Below are 22,813 nucleotides of genomic sequence, written 5' to 3'. Positions count from 1 at the left end.
CTATCACCACCACTGTAATGTGAGTCAGTATATTTTTCTGCAGTTAACCTTTTCACATCAAAACACTTCAACAATTAAATTATGCAGAATTTTTGAAATAACTATGGAACTCTCTTGTAATGTCCTAATTATGCCCTACCTAATTATCTCCCTTCCTTCACGCTATTCTAGAATTTTCTCCCTCCATTCATACTATTCTAGAATATTCTCCATTCTTTCACCCTGTTCTAGAACATTCTTTGCCTTTGCACTGTTCTTTCTCAATACTCACTGTTGTAGAAGGTTTTGTTCACACTAGAACCCTCCTCCCTTCACACCGTTCTGCGATATTTACATTTATGGCATTTGGCTGACGCTCTTATCCAGAGCAACTTACAATTTGATCATTTTTACATAGGTAGGCCAAGGCGGTGTTAGGAGTCTTGCCCAAGGACTCTTATTGGTATATTGTAGGGTGTTTGCCCAGGTGGGGATTGAACTAAAGCGCTGACTGATGACTCTCTAAAACCTTTCTAATGTTTTTGCTGTAACTGACATCCTGACTAGTTGACTTGGCTTGTCAGTTCTTTTTTTAACGTTCTAAAGCCAGCTGTCATTAATAATTTGTTTACTAGAGAACAGTGGGCCAGTGGGCCACAGCTTTATGTATACAGTATATAATTATACATTAAGAGAAGATGCATGCAAATCATTACATTTGCATCAAAACATTGTATGTCCATTTTTTGCTGTTGTTTTTTGTGTACTGTGAAATGTGAACATTTCGTAGTGATTACATCAATAGAAATAGTCCAGAATTATTTGGGATTTTTTTTTGCTTAAACTTTTGTTATAAGCTTCTCTTATAGAGTTACTCTTTAGGAGGCACTAGATTTTGTTCAGTAGCAACAGAATGCAATTCTGCCTGCTTTTATAGCCTATTGTTAAAAACTGTGAACCAGGCCTGTGGAATATACTCAGTTTCAGCTGATATGCCCCCTAAAATGGGCACTCAAGTCCTGACAGTATGCTGAATATACAGATTGATGGGGTCAGGCACAGTTCTTTGGGGAGATGTGAATGTGTGGAGGTTGAGTATCTCCAAGAGTTTTCATCTCTAAGCTGACACTTTAGCTAAGAAATAGCTCTGGGTGTTACTTGTTGACCTCTAATCAATGTTTTATGCCATATATAGGGGTGACCAACATTTGTTAAACAAGAAAGCTGGGATCTAGGTGTACAATTTCTGTATGTGACTGTATTAGGGGGCAGTCGTGGGCTGGAGGTTAGGGATCCAGCCTTGTGACCGGAAGGTCGCCGGTTCAATCCCCAGAGCCGACAGCACATGACTGAGGTGTCCTTGAGCAAGACACCTAACCCCCAACTGCTCCCCGGGCGCTGCGGATTGGGCTGCCCACCGCTCTGGGCAAGTGTGCTCACTGCCCCCTAGTGTGTGTGTGCTCACTAGAGTGTATGTGCTGTTTCACTTCACAGATGGGTTAAATGCAGAGGTGAAATTTCCCCATTGTGGGACTAATAAGGGTCTCTTAATCTTAATCTTAATTAATTCACTGGGATATTAAAGGTAAAGACTGTTTCAGCACACTGACTCTATGAAAATTCAGGCTCTGTGTTTTGCTTAGTTTAGTTTATGGAATTTGTTTTGTCATGTTTCTAGTCAGGATGGGTATTTTGACCATTTTCCTGCTCAAGCATCAGAACAGTACTTCAAATTCACCAACTAGAAATGATTTTATATTGGTAGAGATACAAATATCAAAACATGGGAGGTGAAACATGGGTTTACTGTGTTCAGCTCACATAAGAGGTGAACCATACTTGATCTAGTGGTTTATATTTGTCTTTAATTTGTTTGAGTTGACCTACAAAGTGAGAACTAAGCATCATTCACTGTTCAGTGTACACATTTGCCATCTTTTTATCTGAAGTATTTCCATATTTGGCTCTGCTTAGAACATGAGCTGCATGTCTTGACATTGTGCCCATTGACACATGACAACTACATGTTTTATTTGAATAATCAAGTAAACAAAAAACGTAGACTAGTTTATGTGGTGAGGTGTACTGGTTGTCTGTGAGTTTGAGTAACCATGCCCGTTCCTAGTTCTGTTGCATTGTTGGCGTCTGGCAGTGTCAAAGTTTTTTGAAAGTAATACTTTAGTATTGTATTACCAATATTGACAAAAAGAAAGAAGCAAGCCTGTTTCTTTTTTAAATGATCAGCATAGTAATTCAGCAAACTATGTGTACCTGTCAGTATTAGCTGACATCCTGTATTTGCTGTGAAAATTGTCTGTTATATATGAAAGAAGATATCTGCCTATTTCAGTCATTGGGAGAAAAAGGCTGACTTGTGTTTGAAACCTTCTCATTCTTTTCCTAAACCCCACTGTGGAGCCGCTGTCTCTCCAGGCGTTGTAGTCTGGACGTTGAGGTTTAGCATGTGGAAGTCCAGTCTGCCAAGAGCAGAGCAGAATGACTGACTGAGGTCCATTAGCTTTGTGTTTATGATGACTGAATGTGGCTCGAGGGGGATTTGTAGTGTCCTCCACACAGGCCATGTAGCGGGAGCTCATAAACGACAGCCAATTATAAGGGATTTTGTTATCATTTTTTATGCCTGATGCTTGTATCAATAATTCAGATTGCCATCGGGATGCATTTTTCATGAGGTTTTGAAACGCAGTGGAAATCCGCCTGAGAGAGAGTATTAGAACTTTTTAAAAGATTTAAGTGCCTGCAGCTAGTCTGTGATTATTGCCTGTCAGGCATAGTAATAGCCTATGTGGTATTTTACGAACTTCCTGGGCCAGTGTCGCAGCTGGTCCTCGCTGGCGGAGGTGGAGGTGGGTAGTGTTGGCTAAAGAAACGCTGCAGCGCTGCAGGGGAAGCCTCCTGTCAGGCTGTCAGGGCCACTCGGGCACACAGTCAACAGATCTGTGCAAACAGCCTGCTACAGAAAGACACACGCACACAGCTTCTCTGTGGACTTCACCCTCATCCATATGTAAAGCGAGGGTGAGAGAAGACCACATGACTCAATATACACGTCAGCTGCACAGCCAAAATGGCAATTTCCTCACTACACACTTGGATTTATGCTTGGATGGAGAATGGCCTGAGATTGCAGCATTTTGTTTGTTTGTTTTTTTTTAACTAATTGTCTCTCATTAGCTGTCCAGTCTGCTTCCACAGAGTCGTGAGAGGGATTTGGAGACATCATTACTATTATGCAATTTTAAAATGGGATTTCAGCAGGTCCTTGCCTGTTGAATCATCTGCTGCACAAGCATCTCTGGTTTAACTTACAGATCAGCAAAGAGGTCTGTTTACTTTAGTAAAGCAGGTTAGTCATACGCAGTGATGAAGAATTGTCTCAGAAAAGCAGGTTTGTGCTGCTATGGCTCATGCTAGTGGGCCAGTCTCAGTGTCAGAGTTACATAAAGGTTAGTTAAAGGTGAAATGAATAGGATTGGTTTGTTTAGAGTCATTTATGTGTATAAAAACTATATATAAGCCGATATGTGACATTTTTTCTTGTATTTTTATTGTCCACTGGGCCCACTTATGTATGTGTGGTTATCATGGGCAGTCATGGGTGGAGGTTAGGGAACCAGCGTTGTGACCAGTAAGTCACCAGTTCATCCCCTGAGCCGACAGTACTTGGCTGCGAATAGGGCTGCCCACTGCCCCGGGCAAGTGTGCTCATTGCCCCCTAGTGTGTGTCTTCACTAGTGTGTATACACTGCATGAATGGGTTTGATTGCAGAGGTGAAAGTTCCCTGTTGTGGGACTAATAAAGGTCGGTTAATCTTAATATGTACTGAAAATCATCATAGCCTTTTTTCATCCCTTAGAATTCAACAGGCTGTTTGTGTTACTGTGCCTTTGATACTGTTATATGTAAACAAGCAGGATGTACCTTGTAATAACACCTGTGTGCCATTTCACACAAATTAAATTTGATTTCTTTGCCTTATGTAGCTGCCCAGTGTTTTTGATGTTTTTCATTTCATTTCATTTGTGTTTTATATTGGCTGTTCTGTATATCTCTATAAAGAAAGGCTAAAGGCAAATTTTCCACTATGGCGAGCAATAAATTTGATCGAATCTAATGTAACCTATGTTGTTTATGCCTCCGAGCCTGGCAGCCTGACAGTGACCAGTTGCGTATTTGTTTTTATTTTTCCTTAGATGTGTCAACCTCAGCTGATGCCAAGTCTCGGATGACGGACGGCTCCCAGTCGCCCCCGTTCCGCGTGAGGACCGAGGCAGAGCAACTATCGCTGTGCTCGCCGGAGCAGAGCTCTCTGCACGAAAGTGAGGGTCCGTCCACAAACGTCCCATCTGATCAGGGGCCCAGTACACCGTTAGAAAAAGGGAAATAACTGCTAAAGGGCCACTCATCAATCTCTCCAAATGGAACCAGCGTGAAATACGTTAAAATCATCTTGATGTTAAAGCCTACGTGGCCTTTTTCAGATGAAAGTCACTTCAATAACCGCTGTGGCTCCACTATACAGTCCATATGTTTACCATGCTGGTAAACTCAGAGCTAATTTGAAGGTGGCCATGAAGGTGGTGATTGGTGGTTGCTAAACAGATTAAGCTTCACCATTGCTGTAATCTTTCCCTCTCATCCCTTTCATCACCGCTCAAGGTTCTTCTTATACCAGGACTAAATTATAGCTGACAACACTAAAATCTACACTAACCTAGGATTGTAGCTGGCAGTCATGCTATATGTTCAAGTTTAAATATGTGCTACAGAGCGCTCTGTGATTGAACTCTATATAAAATAACTGCTCCATCACCGCTCCCCTCTTTTTTAGGGTCTGTAGGGAACTCCCGCAGTTCCACTCAGATGAACTCGTATTCAGACAGCGGCTACCAAGATGCAGGCAGTTACTACAGCAACCAGAACGCGGGAAAGATGGAGGTGCGTCTGCAGCACTCGTACCCAGGCACCAGTGCCGCCACCTGTGGGACTCTCTTGAGGAACTCCAGGGCGGAAGGACAGACTTCGGGACAGGTGAATATTAGCACCACAACGTGAATGTGAAGACCTGCTTTTGTGTGGCTTTTTGTTTTTTAAACTGGACTGGTGTTCAGTTTAAACCAGGTTTAAAAATCACACAGACACTTGGTACAAATCATGGTAAGTAACTAAGGCAACAGCTAAAGGTAAAGAGAACACAACTAGAAGAGAATTGGTACCAAAACAGGTGCAACTGACAGACACAATATGTCCAAAAGTTTAACACCTGCTCATCTAACATTTCTTTGGGAATCAAGGGTATTAATAGGGGGGTTGTCCACTCTTTTGCTGCAGTAACAGCCTCCACTCTTCTTGAAAGGCTTTACACTAGATGTTGGAACGTTGCTATGAGGATTTGATTGCATTCTGCCACAAGAGAATTGGTGAGCTCAGGTACTGATTTTGAATGATCAGTTCTGCAGCTCATCTCAAAGGTGTTTGATGGGACTTCGTAATCCTTTTGCTGACGTTTGTCATTGAGCATGGTGACCTTAGGCTCAGGTGCAACTGGTCCAGAGTGTCCTATTCTTTTGCAAGTGCTTTTCTGTGTTTTTATGTAAGCTGTATGTCTGCAGTTGAACACCTGTGTCAGCAGTGGGTGCATTTTTCTAGCAGTTTTGTCTCATGACCCTGCTGAGAATGAGACCATTCCCATATACAGTAAATAAATACTGTACACACTACAGCCTTTCCATATGTGTTGGAAATTTGTATAGATATGATGGATTGAAGATTGCTCTGCTTGTAATTCCATGAACCCTTTACTCCTCACACCCTGTCCTTTTTATCTGGTGGGATAGAGAGTGTGGGTTTGAAGCAGTATAATGACACTGGGCCACAGCAAAGTGGGGTTATTATCCTACTGACAATACATAATAAGTGTGCTCTCAGATACTGCAGTCCTCTAAGGCGAAATTGACCCAATACTCGTCCTTGCAGGAGGAGAATATGGCCATATTGTTCTTTTTTGCAGCTGTTGGATTTTTTTTTTTTAAAAAGCTCTTTTAATTATTATTATTTTGTTTTTAACTAGACATGACTTTGTAGGCCTATTCTCAGAAAGTGACAGCAAGGATATTGTTCTACATCAGTGCTTTACCCACTGTAGCACGACTCTTCAAAGACTTGATGAATAGCTGAAGATTTGAAGCATGTGTGCTTGACTAGTAACGCTAAACTGTGCAGTGCAGGAATCCAACATTGTCTAGATTTGGACCTACATTCTTGATTTGAATCTGTATTTGATCTTGACACGCCCACTTCAAATCAGGAAGGGGTAGTCCAACAGTTTATTAGTTAGACCAGATGTATTAGGAGCACAACCCTAAAATGTGCATTGGCAGTGGATACTCCAGGACCATAGTTGGGAACCACTACCCTAAATGAATAGATTCCATTTCAGAATTGTGTAAATGAGATTTTTGGCTGAAACATTTCTTAAAGTAAAGTTTAAGTACCCTGTGTACCCCTGTGTTTTTGCTTCACTTGCCATATTTATGTCTGTCCTCTGTAGGGGATGTGTTAACTTAATTTCACTTAGAAGGTCATCAAAACACCGTTATTTAACTGGGTTGTTCAAGTTTAAACTATATATCCAATGAAACTGACAGTGGCATTTACTTTTTCCCTGATTGTCCAGATGGTGGGTAGTGTCAGTGGGGTGATACCTGGCCGGGCCATGCGGAGGGTGAGCTCGGTACCTTCTCGGACCCAGTCTCCCGCATATGGCAGCAGCATTTCTCCATCACGCGGGTCACTCAGGGCGTCTCCCGGCAGCGCTTATGGTTCACCCATTGTGACGGAGCCCAAGCCTCTTTCCAGCATCTTCTCCAGCACCACGCTGCCCAGCGCCCAGCGGGCTGGCTCGCCCTTCTCCACACAGAAAAGCTCACCCGCTGCCCTGCGCAGGATGGGCTCGGCCAACTCCCGCTCCGGCAGTGTCAGCCGCACCACCTCGCCCTATTCGGGACGTGTGGGATCTCCACTGAGCGTGGCAGGTGGGGCAGATGGGCAGGGAGGGTCCGGCTCATCTCCAGTCCGGTCTGGGATGACAGCGGTACCGCAGCATTACGGATTGACACTGCCCAGGACGCTAATGCACGAGGGGTCAGATCCGTATAGCACACATTCATATGAGATATACGAGAGGATGGTGCCACGGCCGGACAGCCTGACAGGTCAGTGTCTGCATGTGAGTGTTGAAGGAATACGCCAGTGTTTTTTCAACTTAATACCAGCATTTGCATCACTCTATATTGAATTGAAAAGACTTGGTTTTGTGTGTGTGTGTGTGTGTGTGTGTGTGTGTGTGTGTGTGTGTAAGGTCGTGTGAGGTTTCAGGGGATTTGATTTGAGCGAGCTTAGATTTATAAGTGTATGTGATCCTGTTTCTTGCTCTTTTTGTGACTCCTCCTCGTGCATGCAGTCCAGGTCCAGAGGGCATGAGCTGAGTATAACAGGCTCCCTGCTGTGTTCGGTTCTATAGCCAGTGAGCTTCAGTCAGCCCACTTTAGCTCTGCTGTAGGTGCTGCAGCCTTGAGCTGTCTGACCGCTGTTTTTGAATGTAAGACTGAGCTTCGTTCACACAGTATAGTGCACATATAAATATTACTGAAATCCAGAACAGGCAGAAGCACGTTCAGCTGCAGTTATGCCGTCATTCAATCAGCTGCTCACTTTCAGAGGAATCCTGCTGATTCACTGCATTTGTCCTTCTCACTCTTGCTCCCTCTCTTGCTTTCACTTATTTCTCTGTCTCCTTTCATTCTCTTACTCATGTTCTCTCTTTTTCCTCTCCCTCTCGCTCACTTGCTCGCTCATTCTGTCTCCCAATCTTCCCTCATTACTTCTCTCTCCCACTCTTTTTTCATTCTGTTTCTCCTCTTACTTGCTCACAGCCTTTCGCTAATTCTTTATTTGTGCTTTATCTTTCATTCTCTCTCACACTCTTTCTCTCTGTCTTGCTTTCATTCTTCTCTCTCTCTCTCTCTCTCTCTCTGTCTCTCTCTCTCTCTCTCTCTCTCTCTCTCTCTCTCTCTGTCTCTCTCTCTGTCTCTCTGTCTCTCTCTCTCTCTCTCTGATGGTTTTTGGCCTGGCATCCCTCTCTCTCGCTCTTTTTCTCTCTGTCTGTCTCTGTGATGGTTTTTGGCCTGGCATCTTTGCATCTCGGCTCTGTTATTTTTCCATCCCTGACTGACAGTACAGTCAGAATTAATGGCAGCCTTTACATGTAGAACACAGGCCCGCAGAAATAAGAAAACAGATATGCCCTCCTTTAAACACCACAACAGAAGGCAGCGCTCTCGGAGGCAGATAGCTCCCCCATAAAACTAAGTATACACTATAAACTCCAGACTATAAACATGCAAACATGCGATTTCTCTCAGCCTGGGAATTGATTTAGCTTTATTCCATTTTCACTGCCATGTTTAATTGTTCTAGCTGAATGAGCTGGGAGTTAAAGTGTGTGAAGTGAGGAGGATGGAGGGAGTGGGAGGACAACGGCAGCCTGATGCCTCTTACGGGTAATTTATCTGTAAGCGCTGATGGATGGATCTGTTGTGGTTCCTTGGTGTGGGCGTCTGCCGAGAGTTTTTTGCTCTGACATTTCAAAAGCTCATGGAAATGAATTTTCTGTGACGGGGCGACACTCCTGTCTGTCCTTATCTGTCTCTCTCTCTCTCTCTTTTCTCTTCTGAGGCAAAAGGAGCATGATTTAAAGCGGCCGTACGCTTGGTTGCGATGACAAACAAATCTCAGCTGTGATGTTCCTGCTTCTTTCAGGAGCCTCATGCTTTTGTTTCTTACCTCTTTGACTCATTGAGGCGTTTGGTGGTCATGGTGATAAGTGCTTTGAAATGGTGATGGCCCACACAAGGAATCACTTCAATTCAGGGCTTTGTCTGGAGCTGATGTAGAATAGACGCGCTCCTTAGAGCCAAAAACCCAAAGGCAAACTTTGAATTGAGTGACGTAGCCTCTGAGCTGTATGTCTCAGCAATCTTTAGCACAGGTCAGAAGTGCACAGAAATGATTGGCTCTTGTACCTCTGACAGAGTCATTGTAGCATGCAGTCTCAGTTGGCTTTTTGCTTTAATACATTCATGTCAAAATACAAACAAGTAAAAATACACCAGTATTCATTTGTTGTACCCATTGTTGTGAATAATAAGCACATTTCTTATTTACTTTTAGGAAAATAAACCACAACCACCTTATTAACCTGCATGGAAAAATGTTTTTACTGGAAAATAACTATTGAATGAGGGATGCATCAATACCATGCTCATTTACTTGTGTTTAAATGCATAAAAATGCACAAATGCTAACATCCGATATCAGCTGATACCACGTGACGTAAGCCAAGTCTCTGTGGTAGTTGGACACAAAGTCATTGGTCACTTGGTTAATTTCTCTCCAAGAATACACTGTGTGTATTTAAAAATGGGGATAAAATGGCATAATCACAAGCACAACCAAACAAAAAAATTTACATTTGTTATCAAAGTCTGTTTATGTGACTTCACTCTGTTTTGACTGAGTGCAGTAGTAAATTGTAATGCTTTGTAAAATAGGACATAGAGAGACTGTATTTTCCTATCATGTACATCAGCTGGTTTCAACAGTTAGCAGCACTGCTGTAGTTTAGTTTCTCTCTGCGTTTGCTTTGTACTCAGAGCACAGTGTGTTATTTTGAATGAAAGTTTTATTTGAAATTGTTTATGGACAGTGCTGTCTGTAGAGGCTGTGTTCTTCGTAGCATTGACTGTGATTTTTGTATGTAGTGAGTATGAACCATAGGCTATGTCCGTACAGGATAGTCTATTTAAATATATAGTGAAAGATACCAAAGAACAAGATTTCTAATGTGTATGTCTGGCTTTAGAGGACATTCACTTACAGTTCACCCAGCCAAAAAAGACTTAAGATAAAATGTGTGCTCCTCCGAGTAGCCTTGGATGTGATTCCTGCTGTTGCTGTGCTACAGAGGCTGTTGTTGAAAGATACAGATGAAGAGCAAAACTATGAAACTTACTTCACTCACAGCTATATAGAAACACTTTTCTGACGAGGCCCATTCCTCCACTGCAGCACTACAATCCAAGGTATCAGATGTAGCATAGCTAGATAATTTATTTTATTTAAAATAAGCTAATTTTTTTTTATTTAAGGTACATTGCACTCATTAACAATCACTTATTTATAGGCCGGTTACTCAGTATGGTGTTGGACTCACAACAAACATGTATTCATGCTCAGTCTGCATGCCCAGAATGAGTGTCCCACTCTTTTAGCCCAAAATGTAAATTATGTTATGTTATCAATTGTGTAAGAAAGCTGTAGAGTATCTCAACTGAATTGACTTGTAGCTCTGTAATAATTCTGTATTGATTTTTTAATCATTATTATTATTATTATTATTATTATTATTATATATGTTTAATGAACTCTGGAACTAAATTATATCTCTTATCCCAGATCTGCTCTTATTAAATGTGCCTGTTTATTGTTGAAATGTATCATTATTCTGTAAGAAATAAAATTAAAAAGAAAATCTATTTATCAGTCAGTCTTCTACTAAGCAGTGTAGTTTATCAGCAATAGGCTAACATTACAAAGCCAATGAAACAGTCAAAGCTTGTTCCATGAACAGCACATTGGTTTTTAAAGACGTGGCACACTTTTGCAGAATTCAGTACTTTCTGCTGATATAAATATATGAAAATATATGAAATACTCCAGTCTTTGGGTGGTTACTCAAAAGGGTAATCCATTACAGTTAGTTATTTATTGATTCTGACATGCTGTAATGAGATTACGTTACCTGTTATCTTCTCTACTCATTTCTTTACTTCTGCATTACTCTCTTAAACCCACACATATCTCCATCTCTACTAATTGGAAAGTACAAGAGGAAATCCAATAGTGCTTTGACTGCTTTATTTAGAAAGACCCAGTCAGTCACAGTAAACATAATTTAATAGGTCTGTCACTGTGCCTGCCTGCTCTGAACAAGAGACAGTTATGCTGATTGATGATAAACAGCTAATGCGGTTTGAAAACCTAGAACCTAGCCAGTATGATCAGTCCAAAAACAGCTGCCTCAAAATAAAACAAATGTAAATCTTACAGAGCTGATTGAGTCTGGTCTTGAGTTTTTGCCATGATTAGATGCTCAGCAGATTGCTTACTGAATTTGCAGTGGTGGAAAGTTGTCAGCCGTGCTTGTGTTGCAGGTAGCATGTCTATGAGCAAATTACATACAAGCTAAAACACAGATAATATATCATAACCGTCCAAAAAAGAACACACCCGTTTTGGCGATTTTTGTTTTTCTACATCATTCCAACACACCAGCTGTCCTTTATGGTGCGTGAAACTTTCATGATGAATAGATCAAAAGAAATGCTCTAAAATCACTTTGAATAAAATCTCCTTCCATTAACTTACATTGAAAGGTATGAGTGTGTTTGCCTTCCCCTGTAAAGCTAAAATTTTGGAGATACTTGTTATTATTTGTACATCAACAGTATATAGACGGAATGCGTTACTTTGTACTGTTCATTTGTTACATGGTACACCCAACACTGTTTACATCGGCTTTGAGTCAGTCAGGTTTCAGAACCAGAATTATGTTTTCTAACAGTCACTTAGCCTATGGTAATGGTTCCTTTTGGAGAAGACTGAGAATGAGGAAGGATTATAGACCCGAGATAATTAGTCTGAGGCTGTATGAATGACCCATTTCTCTGAAGTGTGTGACTGAATCAGTGTCATGTCTGATTGAATTCAGAATGAGCTGTTTTTGATAGAGAGCATTTGTTGAAATTAAACTTTCCTATAAACCAATAAAGCATGTATGTAAGTATGTAATAAGCCTGGTGTTTGAGGGGTTATATTTGTCAGGTTACATTGTTTTGCATGGTCAGATAAATAAACCTTTGCATTAATTTCTGACTCAAACTGGTGGTTTTGTGTTCTTTGCTGTTCATGCACCCCTTCAGATGGCCTGGCTGAAGACCTTCCAGGTGAAAACCTTCTTCTTTTTATTATTTGCGCATGTTAAAGTGCAGTGTGTAGGCTTAGGGATGCATGCTTACTTGTCATGTATTTTATATTTATATGTGTTCCCCCACATAAAGATCCGTCGGCTGTTGGATCTTTTCAAAGAGGATTTAAAATGTATTAGTTGTTGTGCTAACGTCTGTTGTTTGACAGGCTTAGGCTGCTTTCGTGACAGCAGAATAAAATTCATCACTATTTTTGTGACCTTTTTCATCCTCAGTTGTCTTTCACATGCGAAAAGCTGATGTTATTGTCATCCAGGCACATCTTTTTATTCCGTAATGGTGCATTAAACAGAGCACCTTGCATGCTCAGGTTATAAATCCTTTGCAGTCATGTTCTTAATGGGAGGAAGAAAAATATCATTGAAAAATTCCATTGCATCAAACTCAAGCTTCTTCATTCAGATACACTACATGTTTAAAAGTATCCAGACACTCCATTTTAGTCAGTTCAGGTACTTTAAGGTGCACTTGGTGTGCCCAGCCCTGCTAGTATATTCTCCTTAGAAAAGCATTGCCAGTAGAATGGTTTACTCTGTGGCAGCTGCACCTGAGTCAAACCCAGGGATCAGCAACCCAATTGTTAAGAAAAGCCATTTTGTCCTTTCATCAAAAATCAAACTACTTTGATTTTGTGGCTTTGGAGCCACAATGTTTTATGTCCATTTTACCATCTATGTTCTAAATATGTCTCGGTATGTGCTACTATCACAGGCTAAAATATATAAATGAAAACGCAGACTTTAACCTTTAGCTCAGCTACAGTCACTTTTCTCACATCTCCAGCAGGAAACTTTTCCAGAAAAATGGAATAGTTTCTTGTAAAGTCTTTCTCAGTGTTCAACTTTTTGCAAGGCCAAAGTCAGTCTGTCATCACCTGCTTCAATTTACGGTTCCCCCTTAAATGGTGCCTGAGGCACCAGAATGTATCTGCTGCACCTTTTAAGGTTTGGGGCAATTCGAACAAGAAGCTGACTTCAGCTTTGTGACTTTTTTAGTGTTTGACAGTTTCTGGTTGCAGATAAAATGTATCAGGAAACAAGCTGGAGAGATTATAAGTGCAAATCAGTTGATTCACCTCTAAATTATCGATGTTTAGTGGTGTATGCATCAACCTTCAGGGTTAAAGTTCGATGAATTGGCAGATATAGGCTACTTTATCTCCAGTGTTTAAGACAATTTGTTAAAACTGTGTTAAAACTGTGATAAAACGATCAGCAGAGCTTTATTTTATTGCAAAGGAGGATTATTTTCCCTATTAATCTAATGCTGCTGTGGAGCCGCAACAAGGCAGTAAAAGAGCCGCATGTTGCCGAATCCTGATCTAACCTTACCATGTCCAATGGCAAGTGTCAGCACTGCTCTGTGAAACAGTTGAACTGCATTTTCTGCAGTGATGAAACACCTTTCAATATATTTGGAGTGGCGTTTGTGATCAAGAGCTAATCATCCAACATCAGAACCCTATCTCACTAATACTTTTATGTCCGAATGAGATCCTCACAGCAATGTTCCAACATCTGGAGTAAAGGCTTTCCAGAAGAAATGTCAGATGAGCAAGTGTCTGCAGACTTTTGGACATACATTGAACATAAAACAAGTTACAGTGATCAAATCATAAGCTAAAATGTTCATCCTGTTTGAATGGATTGATTTTCTTTTTGCTCTTTCAGTTGTGATTGTCTAAATGATAGTTACAGCTGATGGAGTTGACCACGTCTCTGTAGAGTGAAGAGCTCTATTGTCTGCACTCATCTTTGTTGCTTTAGTAGTTGACCGTTAGCTGTAGCTTTACGGTCCCATCGCCAGGTGTTGATGGGTTATACCAGACGTCAGCATGATCCGGTGCTGTGGTTCCCCTCTCGCTGCATTGTGTGACGTGGCCAGTAGTGTGTGTAACAGGCTGAGAGGTGCCAGACTGGAGTTTCCTGCTAATTCATTAACATCGAGCTGAGGAATCACACCTGAAACTCAATCTCTGCAACAAGCCCTGGGCAGCTCTGTCAGAGTGGATCTGTCTCTCTCGATCTTTCTTGCTCCTTCTCACTGTCTCTCTCTCTCGCGCTCTCTCGCTCGCTCGCTCGCTCGCTCGCTCGCTCGCTCTCTCTCTCTCTCTCTCTCTCTCTCTCGCTCGCTCGCTCGCTCTCTCTCTCTCGCTCTCGCTTTCTCGCTCTCTCTTTCTCTGTCCTTCTGTTTTTCTTTCTCTGTTCTTCTCTCTCTGTGTTTCTTTTTCTCTCTCTTTCTCTTTTCTTCTGTCTATTTCTTTGTTGTTCGGTTTTCTCTCTCTTTTCTTCTTTCTCTTTTCTTCTTTCTCTTTTCTTCTGTCTTTCTTTGTTCTGTTCTCTCTCTCCCCTCTCTCTCTCTCTCTCTCTCTCTCTCTCTCTCTCTCTCTCGCTCTCTCGCTCTCTCGCTCTCTCTCTCTCTCTCTCTCTCTCTCTCTCTCTCTCTCTCTCTCTCTCTCTCTCTCTCTCGCTCTCTCGCTCTCTCTGGGGTTATTGGCAATTTTCCCATAGGCCTGGCTGAAATTGCCCCTGTAATGTTTCTTAATTCTGCCCTGTTTCTCTCTCAACCTCCACCAGGCTTTTCAAACCTGCACTAAACCTTCAGCTGCTTTTAGGGATTCATATTTTTGGAAGCCATATCATATATTACACAGGGTTTTATATGCTACATTTCAGCCTCTTTTAAGGTTTTTCTGGTGAGCTAACCTTCATTCAGCCACATGTCCTCTCTCATGTTAAAAAGCAGAAATCTCATCCTGACTTTACAGAAAATTCCAGTCAGCTGCATCTATTTAAGTGTGCTCCTTCGTTTACTGGCTCTTTGTGCCAGAGGCCTCCGCCTAATGCAGCCAATGCCAAGAACAGTCAGCAAAGCCTTCAGCAGTAACAAATGAAGCTAGGCCACACTGGAAGATTTATTAGGCTCTGCACCAGGGCCACATCCTGCCAGTAGCAGGAGGTTTTCTTTTGAGAGAGATGATCTGAGGGAGATGCCCGTGTTGAACGTACTGCGTAGGTTAGAGTGCTGTGTAAGGGATGAGCGCTGACTTCTGTTGTCAGTGCGGCTTTGACTCAGCCGGCAGACACCCGCGGGCCTTCGTCTCCTCCACAGAGGCACTAACGTCATAGCACCAAAAAACCCAGAGTGCTTTTCTATGCTATAGTAATTGTGAGGTGGTCACCGTGTGAGCAGTAGAACATGCCTCAGTGAAAGTGGAGCTTTAGGTTATGTTTCTATTCAACCTTATTGCTCTGTTCTGTTCTGCCTTGACAGTTCACATTCACATATAAAATGCCATTTTTTCACCAGGCAGCGCAGTACAGTTCATAGGGAAATATCTAATTATGAATTTTCTGAGCAATGTTGTAATTTAAATGTAATTAATGTCTAATAATTACACTTCAGGCCTATTCCATTCTTTTGGTCTTGAGGATAGCATGGGGATAGCATGCCACACAGGCATTTTGTGAGCTCCGCGTTATCAAAGGCTTTATACACTAAGCACGATTAGAGCAAATAATATCTTGCACACCAAACATGCTTTTTCAGATGGTGAAATGATTTTTTCGTTTTATGCAAACTTTCACCAGCAACATGAATTCTCTAAACAGTCATGATAGTCTCTGGTGTTGTCATGGCATCAACCAAGATGACTGACCGGTTGTGTCCCAGCCACTAAAACTACACTGAACAAATTTCAAAATGATTTGAATCTCCAAAACTGGCTCCAAGTGGGTTACGAGTATCCAAATTATATGTGGAAGCACTGAAAGTTTTAATTTCTTTTTAAAGCATTTAATCGGTCTTTGTTACTTTCACTCTTCCAAAATGGAAAGTAGATGGCATAGTGTCACCATTTGCCGCTCTGTGAGGAGCTAAAGATGTCTGATTTGCACTTGAAGACACTTGGCCTGCTTGTTTTATGCTTTATCTCATGGGAGCTGCATCTTCAAAATCAGCTCCAACTGAGTTACCGAGCTACTTTCACTTTTCCGAAATAGAAAGTATCCTGCCCAAAATAACAATTTGACAGTTTCATGAGAAGTGAAAATATGTTCTTGATAGTTCTTTGTTTTTTTTTTTTTTTTTTTTTTTTTTTTTTTTGCAGCAATATGTATAGTTTTGATGCGAAAAAATTGTATCAGAATATTTTGCGTTTTCATGTCATTTATTTCAGTCAAATTCAGTGTGTAACTGCTGTTAGGTTCAATTTCCCCACTTAAAACTGATTAAGACAACATTGAAGTTAGCATATAATTAAAACTGTGTAAGTGTAAGTGCAGTTTTCATATTGGGTCTTTGTTATAAAACAGGGGTGTCCAACTCAACCAGTAAAAGGACCACATTAAAAAAATCTCAAAACCTGTCCTTACTGACTGGCCCTGTGACCGGAAGGTTGCCGGTTCGATCCCCAGTGCCGATAGCACATGACTTGAGCAAGACACTTAACCCCCAGTTGCTCCCCGGTATACACACCGTGTATAGGGCTGCCCACCCTCCGGGCAAGTGTGCTCACTGCCCCCTAGTGTGTGTGTGTGTGTGTGTTCACTAGTGTGTATGTGGGTGTTTCACTTCATGGATGGGTTAAATGCGGAGGTGGAATTTCCCTGTTTGTGGGATTAAAAAGTATTACTTAACTTAATAACTCCACACATTAAACCAAATGCAGAGTAAAAGCTGAATCATGTGCTTTTGCAGCTCATTTTTTCCACTATATTTTACAGCAATGATGCATGAGAAAACATGTAACCACCACACAGCCTCCAGAGCACCCTATCTAATTTCACTGTTCTGTTGTGCGATTGGAAACAGACACAGGTACTTAATTAGTTACTTCATTAGTCTACTAACTGTACCATTCTGTACCTCTGGTTGCACTGCCTGGTTGAAAAACACCTTAAGTCACTAATTTCTGTCATTTGCGTGAATACAGGTCAGCCTTAAAGGACCCACATGCACACACTTTCAAAACGCTTCAGGCCTGTTCCATTCTTTTGGGCTTGAGAATAGCATGAAGATAGCATGCCACACGGAGAGTTCATGAGCTCTACATTCTCAAGGTCTTTATACACTGAGCATGTTTATTCACATGACAGTGAATTAATTAGAGCAAAAGTAACCTGCACACCAAACATGATTTTCAGATTGCAAAAGTGCAGCATTATTGTATTCCAACCCAGAACTATCTGTAACCCTAGTCAACATCAACAGCGTCACGTGCATCATCCACATGTCCACGTGTGACACTAAATGATAAGCGAATGTGCAGTGAAGTGATGGTGAAAATGAAAAAACAAAAGAAAACACATTTGTTCTGAACTGATCATTATTACCGGCACATATTGGGTATGTATCAGATCCAGGACCACATATGAAAGTGATGCATTAGATTTGTCCCACTTCAGCCCTGTATTCTGAATATAGGCAATTTATGTCTTGTCATGTAGTTTGGACAGTGTGGTGTGAGACAACAAAGTCAGACTGCGTGTGTGTTTGAGTAAGACCGAGGGAGAGACAAACACTCATCACCCTCTCACGTGCGAGTGTGTCCTTGTGCTCTGTACTTGTGTGAGGCTGGAGAGGATGACATTGACCTTGCTAAAGAAAACCTTATTACACACTCTTGAGTGAGAGGGCAGCAGCTGAGCATGTCTCCAGTGAAGAGGCTCTTGGCGGCTGATATGATTTGCCATGTCTGGCTTTATTAGTCTGTGGTGATTTTCTCAGATGGAGGTTGCAGAGGACTCTCAGGGTCCTCAGAGCTGAAAGTTTTGGTATAGAACTTAGAAAAATGCTCCCGGTGCTTCTGGATTGTTCCGGAAGCTGCTGGAACTGTTCTGACACGTTCTAGGCGCTGATGGAACTGTTCTGGTACAATCCGTACAAACCTTCATCTTCGTCTTCTTCTCCTTTGTCTTTTTTGTTGTCGTTGTCTTCTTTTGCTGCTTTTACTCATTGTTTTTTATACAAATAGGTTTTTTATTGATCTGCACTCAGCTGGCACAGTTACAAATGCTGATCAAATTAAATGAAAAAATACAAACAATCCACCTCCATACTCCGTACAGCTGGATAACTCTCACACACTCTTTCTCTCTTTGTCTCTCTCTTCTCTCTGTCTCTCGCTCTCTCTTGCTCTCTGTCTCGCTCTCTCTTGCTCTCTCCCCTCCTCCCCATACTCTTCTTCATGCTTTCGTGCACCCTGTCTTTCCCTTATGCTCTAATGCTCTCACTGGCTTTTCCATCCCTGTTTTTTTTTCAGCCCTGCCTCTTTTTCTATTTTGATTATACAAGGTGCAGTTTATTCTGCAGTGCTCCCCGTAGTTTATTCAGTGCCTGCAGACGATGGACTTTTTCACTGTTTCTCCATGATTCAGTCAGGCACAGAGGTTTTCTCTCTCTCTCTCTTCTTTCACCAGCAGCTGCAACTGTTACATCTCACATCATACACTTCTATTTTATCTGGGTGTACATGCACACTAGGGGGTTTCTGCAGGGTTCTGAGGGTCCTCTAAGCTCCTGCGTTACAGCTGGGCCAGAGTTGCAGCCACAGTTGCTGCACAGTGTCCCTCTGGAATGCAAAATAACTCTCACAGACAACCTGCTGCTTTGTCTTCCTCGCCCTGTAGGCTTACTTTTAATTTATCTTTAAACAAACTCTCCTCTTATGCACAAGCTCTCTCAAAAGCTTTCGCACAAACAAATATGCAAAGCAAGCATTTTTGCTCTGAGAGTACCAGGCATTAAACACACATGGGGGTGTGGCAGGGGGGCCCTGTGGGCATGCTAGACCTTCAGAGAGGGCGTAATTATCTCTGAGCTGTGTCTATACGTGTCTGTACACTTAGATCATTTTTATTTAATAGAATGTTTGTATTATAAATAAATGTAAAATAGCCAAGCACTGTTTTGCTACACTTTTTCATTACTGACTTTTGGACAGAAACAAAATATGACCTTTTTTTTTTTTTTTTTTTTTTAACAGAAAATGATCCGATCAGAATTTGTTTGGGATCTAGGCAGATACAGCAAAGATGGCACTCCCATTAGTTAGGCCTGCAGGCACTGGATTGAAGGTTTAATGTGTCACATTAGCTACCAAGTAACAATGGAATCACTAAATCATGTTCTGATTTCCAATGGGTGCAACCAAATTCATCACTCAGGGCCTTCTGGAAGTCCTACATACATTGCAGACTGTGAATATGAACAGCAGCCTAACCGTTGGGTGTCTGTCAGAGAGTAAACGCCTCTAAATCAGCTCTATACCTGGACTCTTTACTCAAAACCCAGTAAAAACCCAGTATGTAAAATATATGTAAAAATTGTCTTTTACAAGCTTCAGAAGCCTGTGTTTAATGTAGAATGGCCTAAAATGTTCATGTGAATTGCTGCTACCTTAGTGCTCACATACGCCTAGAATCCCATAGGAGCACTAGAAGCAATTAGACTTATCTTAGAGGTGTTTTTGGCTGTTTTGATATTTAAGGCCCAGACCGAGGGCCTAGCTGTAATAGTCACGGTTCTCTACTGTACCCACACACACAGACACACACAGAACTGTAATTGAGGCTGCAGTAATATGTATGACCTCATCTGGGTTTTCCCTGGCAGGTGAGACTGGAGGTTGGGAGAGAGGCCAGGAGGTGCTGTGTTTCTCTTCAGCTAAAGACATACTCACGCAGTTCCTCTGCTTTTCTTCTTTTCCCTCATGTCCCTTCCTATGCATCAAAATGACTATGGCTACGAGTTACACCATTGCACCATCTACACACACGCGCGCGCGCGCACACACAGACAGTCAAGCTTTGTGCTTCAGAGCAGTAGAGTTTAGCCAGCACAGCAAACCTGAAACTGTGTGTGTGTGTGTGTGTGTGTGTGTGTGTGTGTGTGTGTGAGTGTGACCTGTGAGCTGCGTGCTGTATTCTCCGTAGACCAAATTACTTCTCAGACCATTCTGCAGTGCTGTGGGGAGTTCGATTCACTTTCCTGAATCAGTTCTTTCAAACTGTTCATGTCAAAGAATCGGATCTCCGATTCAAGGATTCATTTATTCACAAGCGAACCGTACTGTGCTTCTGTGCTTATTTGCGTTTGATTCTTTGAGTTATTCATCAGTGAATTATTCTGATGTCACTATTCTGCTCATTAAGGAAGTCCGACTCAGAATACACAAAGCACAATCACATAGAGAGAAAGCCAGTTATGGTCTACAAAGTGTAAAAGTAAGCTGATTCAGAGGCTGCTATTCAATTCCAAGCTGGTATGTTTGGGATTGCCATTATTAATTGATTAAGCCAAATCACATTTTTTATATTGTGAATTAAGCCTTTTAAAAAGCTTTTCTCAGCTCTCATGTGGTGCAGTGTCATCAGGAGATCATGAGTTCGATCCCTGATGATGCAACACCAATCCATGGTGCTCTCTGTGTTTCTCTCTGGATGGGGAGATTTGCCCTGCCTCTTCCATCACATCCGTCAATGTGGGCATCTGTTCATTTTCCAATAATAACGTAATAAATTATTTTGCAATTTTTGACAATGGTTTGTTATTATTTAGTCAAATCCATTTCGTTGTTTGTCTTTTTGAAAACTGATTGTTAAGTTATTCATCAGAGTAATCAACAGATTATTTGATTACTAATGCAGTCAATAATGATGTAACGTGACAGACCCAGTCAGATGCTCATGGTAAAATCCAAGAGATGGGTCTTTAAAGAAAAGGGATTGACAAGAATCATAGTCGTAGTACAGGCTTGGGTAAAATCCAGAACAGAACAAAGTCAAAACAGGGCAAACATAACCAGAAGGGCAAAGACAAAAGGCAATGAACAGACATCCAGAAAAATAGTCCAATACGCGAAAAGGGCAACCAAAAGCGCAATGGAAACGCTCAGTAGTTCTACAGGAGAAACAATACCTCACCACTACACTACCTTAAAGCCGGCTTATATATTAAACTAGGAAAGTCATGTAACGGACATGAAACAGATTAGTATTCAGGAGAGTTGGAGCGATCACTGGTTGAATGATGAGGTTGAACAGTTACATGATCTCCCAAGGGATTCTGGGAAATGGAGTCCCTGTGCAAGTTGAGGCTGGAAGGGTGCGTGTCAAATGATAGCCCTAATTATGTTATGATTTGAAATTAAATAGTGAAAAATTCTGTTATTTTAGCATGCTTGGATGCAAACATTGCATAAATGCAACAGAGTCATTTGTACTTAAACTAGCTCACCGAAAAGAACAGGTTGAAAAGAATGAATCATCCGTGAGTCGAATATTGCTGTTCTGCAGACTGTACTGGACTTTGTGCCTTTGGCTGTGTAGACCCAGCAGGAGGCCTGGGGTATACTGTGTAATAAGAGCTAGTGGCTGAGTATTTGCTCTGCATTTTTAGCTTTACCCACTATTAGGAGGTCAACAACTCCAGCTCCTCATGCGCCAGGATGCTACGTCGTGCTGTGCTAACGTTGCTGGCAATCAGAGACTCTTTTCAATTAAGGCTTTGGCAGCTTAGCAAAACGTGAGCGGGATGGATAAAATGATTTTTCTCACATAAAATCCTTTGGTGTTTTATTTTCTGACTGTGTGTGTGAGGGATTTCCGTGTGTTAGCGTGTTGTACTCTCTGCCCTGTCGACAGTGCTGAGGGTTACATGGATTAGCTGTAAAAGTGTATTTACTACAGTGTATTTACTCAGTGAGGGTCAGATGCTGAGCTCACAAGAGTGAGTGCGAGTGTATTGGAGCGCTGTCTTATTTGGGCTGTTTCTCTGCTCTCAGCAGGTCTACGAGCATCCTATGCGAGTCAGCACAGCCATCATGGACCCGAACTCCGCTCAGCCATGTCTCCAGACCGTCACATCGGACCCATCTACGAGGACCGCGCCTTCCAGGGGCCACTGTACCGCAGCCCCAGCCATGTCACTCACAGTACCCTTTACCGGTCACCCTCAGGTTAGCAGCTGTATTTTATTTTAAAGGAAATTAGCTCAAGTAATTCAGTATTCTACACTTTTTAGTTAAGTGGGTAATTAAATATGTTGTGAGAGAAACAAAACTGCGGAACTTCATTGGTGAAGACAGAAAAGGCTTAAAAGCAGCGGAGATTATATTTCATGAGGATCAAGTGTGTCATGCAGACTGTAAGTGTACAATGAGAAGATGTTGGGGTGGATGTTTCCTAAAACAAGTATACTTTAGTGTCATTTATCATATGCTGATGTATATAAGAAGGGTTGTAATGGAATTTTGCTGGAAGTCAATTAGTCGCTTCTTTGTCTCCCCCAAACAAAGTGTAAAGCATCTAAAACAAAGCAGCTGCTGTTGGAGAAATTGTGGTGAAAAGGTTGCAGATCATACTCGTATCTTCTGGTCTTGTCCTGTACTACTTTTTTACTGGGAAGAAGTAAGAGATATAATATCTGTAATCTTAGAGCTGGACATACCATGTAACTGTACCACTTTGTACTTGGGGCTCATGCTTGGAGACTGAAGGGAGAAGGACAAGTATTTATTCCGAATCCTTACAGCAGCCAGCAAAAAAGGCTATTACAAGGAAATGGCTGCAAACATCACCGCCAACTCTTGAGCAATGGATGGACGTAGTCAAAGAAATTCAGCACATGGAACACATAACCCTATCTTTAAGGCTACAGTAGGAAAGGTCTTCTAAACTTTGAGTAAATGGGACAAATTTCTTAA

General features: G+C 41.7%; 1 protein-coding gene across 12 annotated transcripts in view; it reads left to right on the top strand.

Moving 5' to 3' along the window:
- Window positions 1–22,813, top strand: part of LOC108423891 (plakophilin-4) — a 172,067-nt gene that overhangs the window by 110,975 nt on the left and 38,279 nt on the right. For 7 of the 12 annotated variants that reach the window (XM_017691505.2, XM_037539414.1, XM_037539413.1 and 4 more), the window contains 5 exons: window positions 4,195–4,326; window positions 4,833–5,032; window positions 6,678–7,215; window positions 12,043–12,066; window positions 21,893–22,066. In XM_017691505.2, coding sequence (XP_017546994.1) covers window positions 4,195–4,326; window positions 4,833–5,032; window positions 6,678–7,215; window positions 12,043–12,066; window positions 21,893–22,066 — 1,068 coding nt within the window. The remainder of the gene's footprint in view (window positions 1–4,194; window positions 4,327–4,832; window positions 5,033–6,677; window positions 7,216–12,042; window positions 12,067–21,892; window positions 22,067–22,813) is intronic. The other 5 variants (XM_037539409.1, XM_037539407.1, XM_037539410.1 and 2 more) reach the window with 5 other exon arrangements.

This window comes from Pygocentrus nattereri, chromosome 6 (assembly GCF_015220715.1).
Source record: "Pygocentrus nattereri isolate fPygNat1 chromosome 6, fPygNat1.pri, whole genome shotgun sequence".
Taxonomy (NCBI): Eukaryota; Metazoa; Chordata; class Actinopteri; order Characiformes; family Serrasalmidae; genus Pygocentrus; species Pygocentrus nattereri.
Note: the sequence above shows the minus strand (reverse complement) of the source record. Positions and strands in the feature narration are given on the sequence as shown.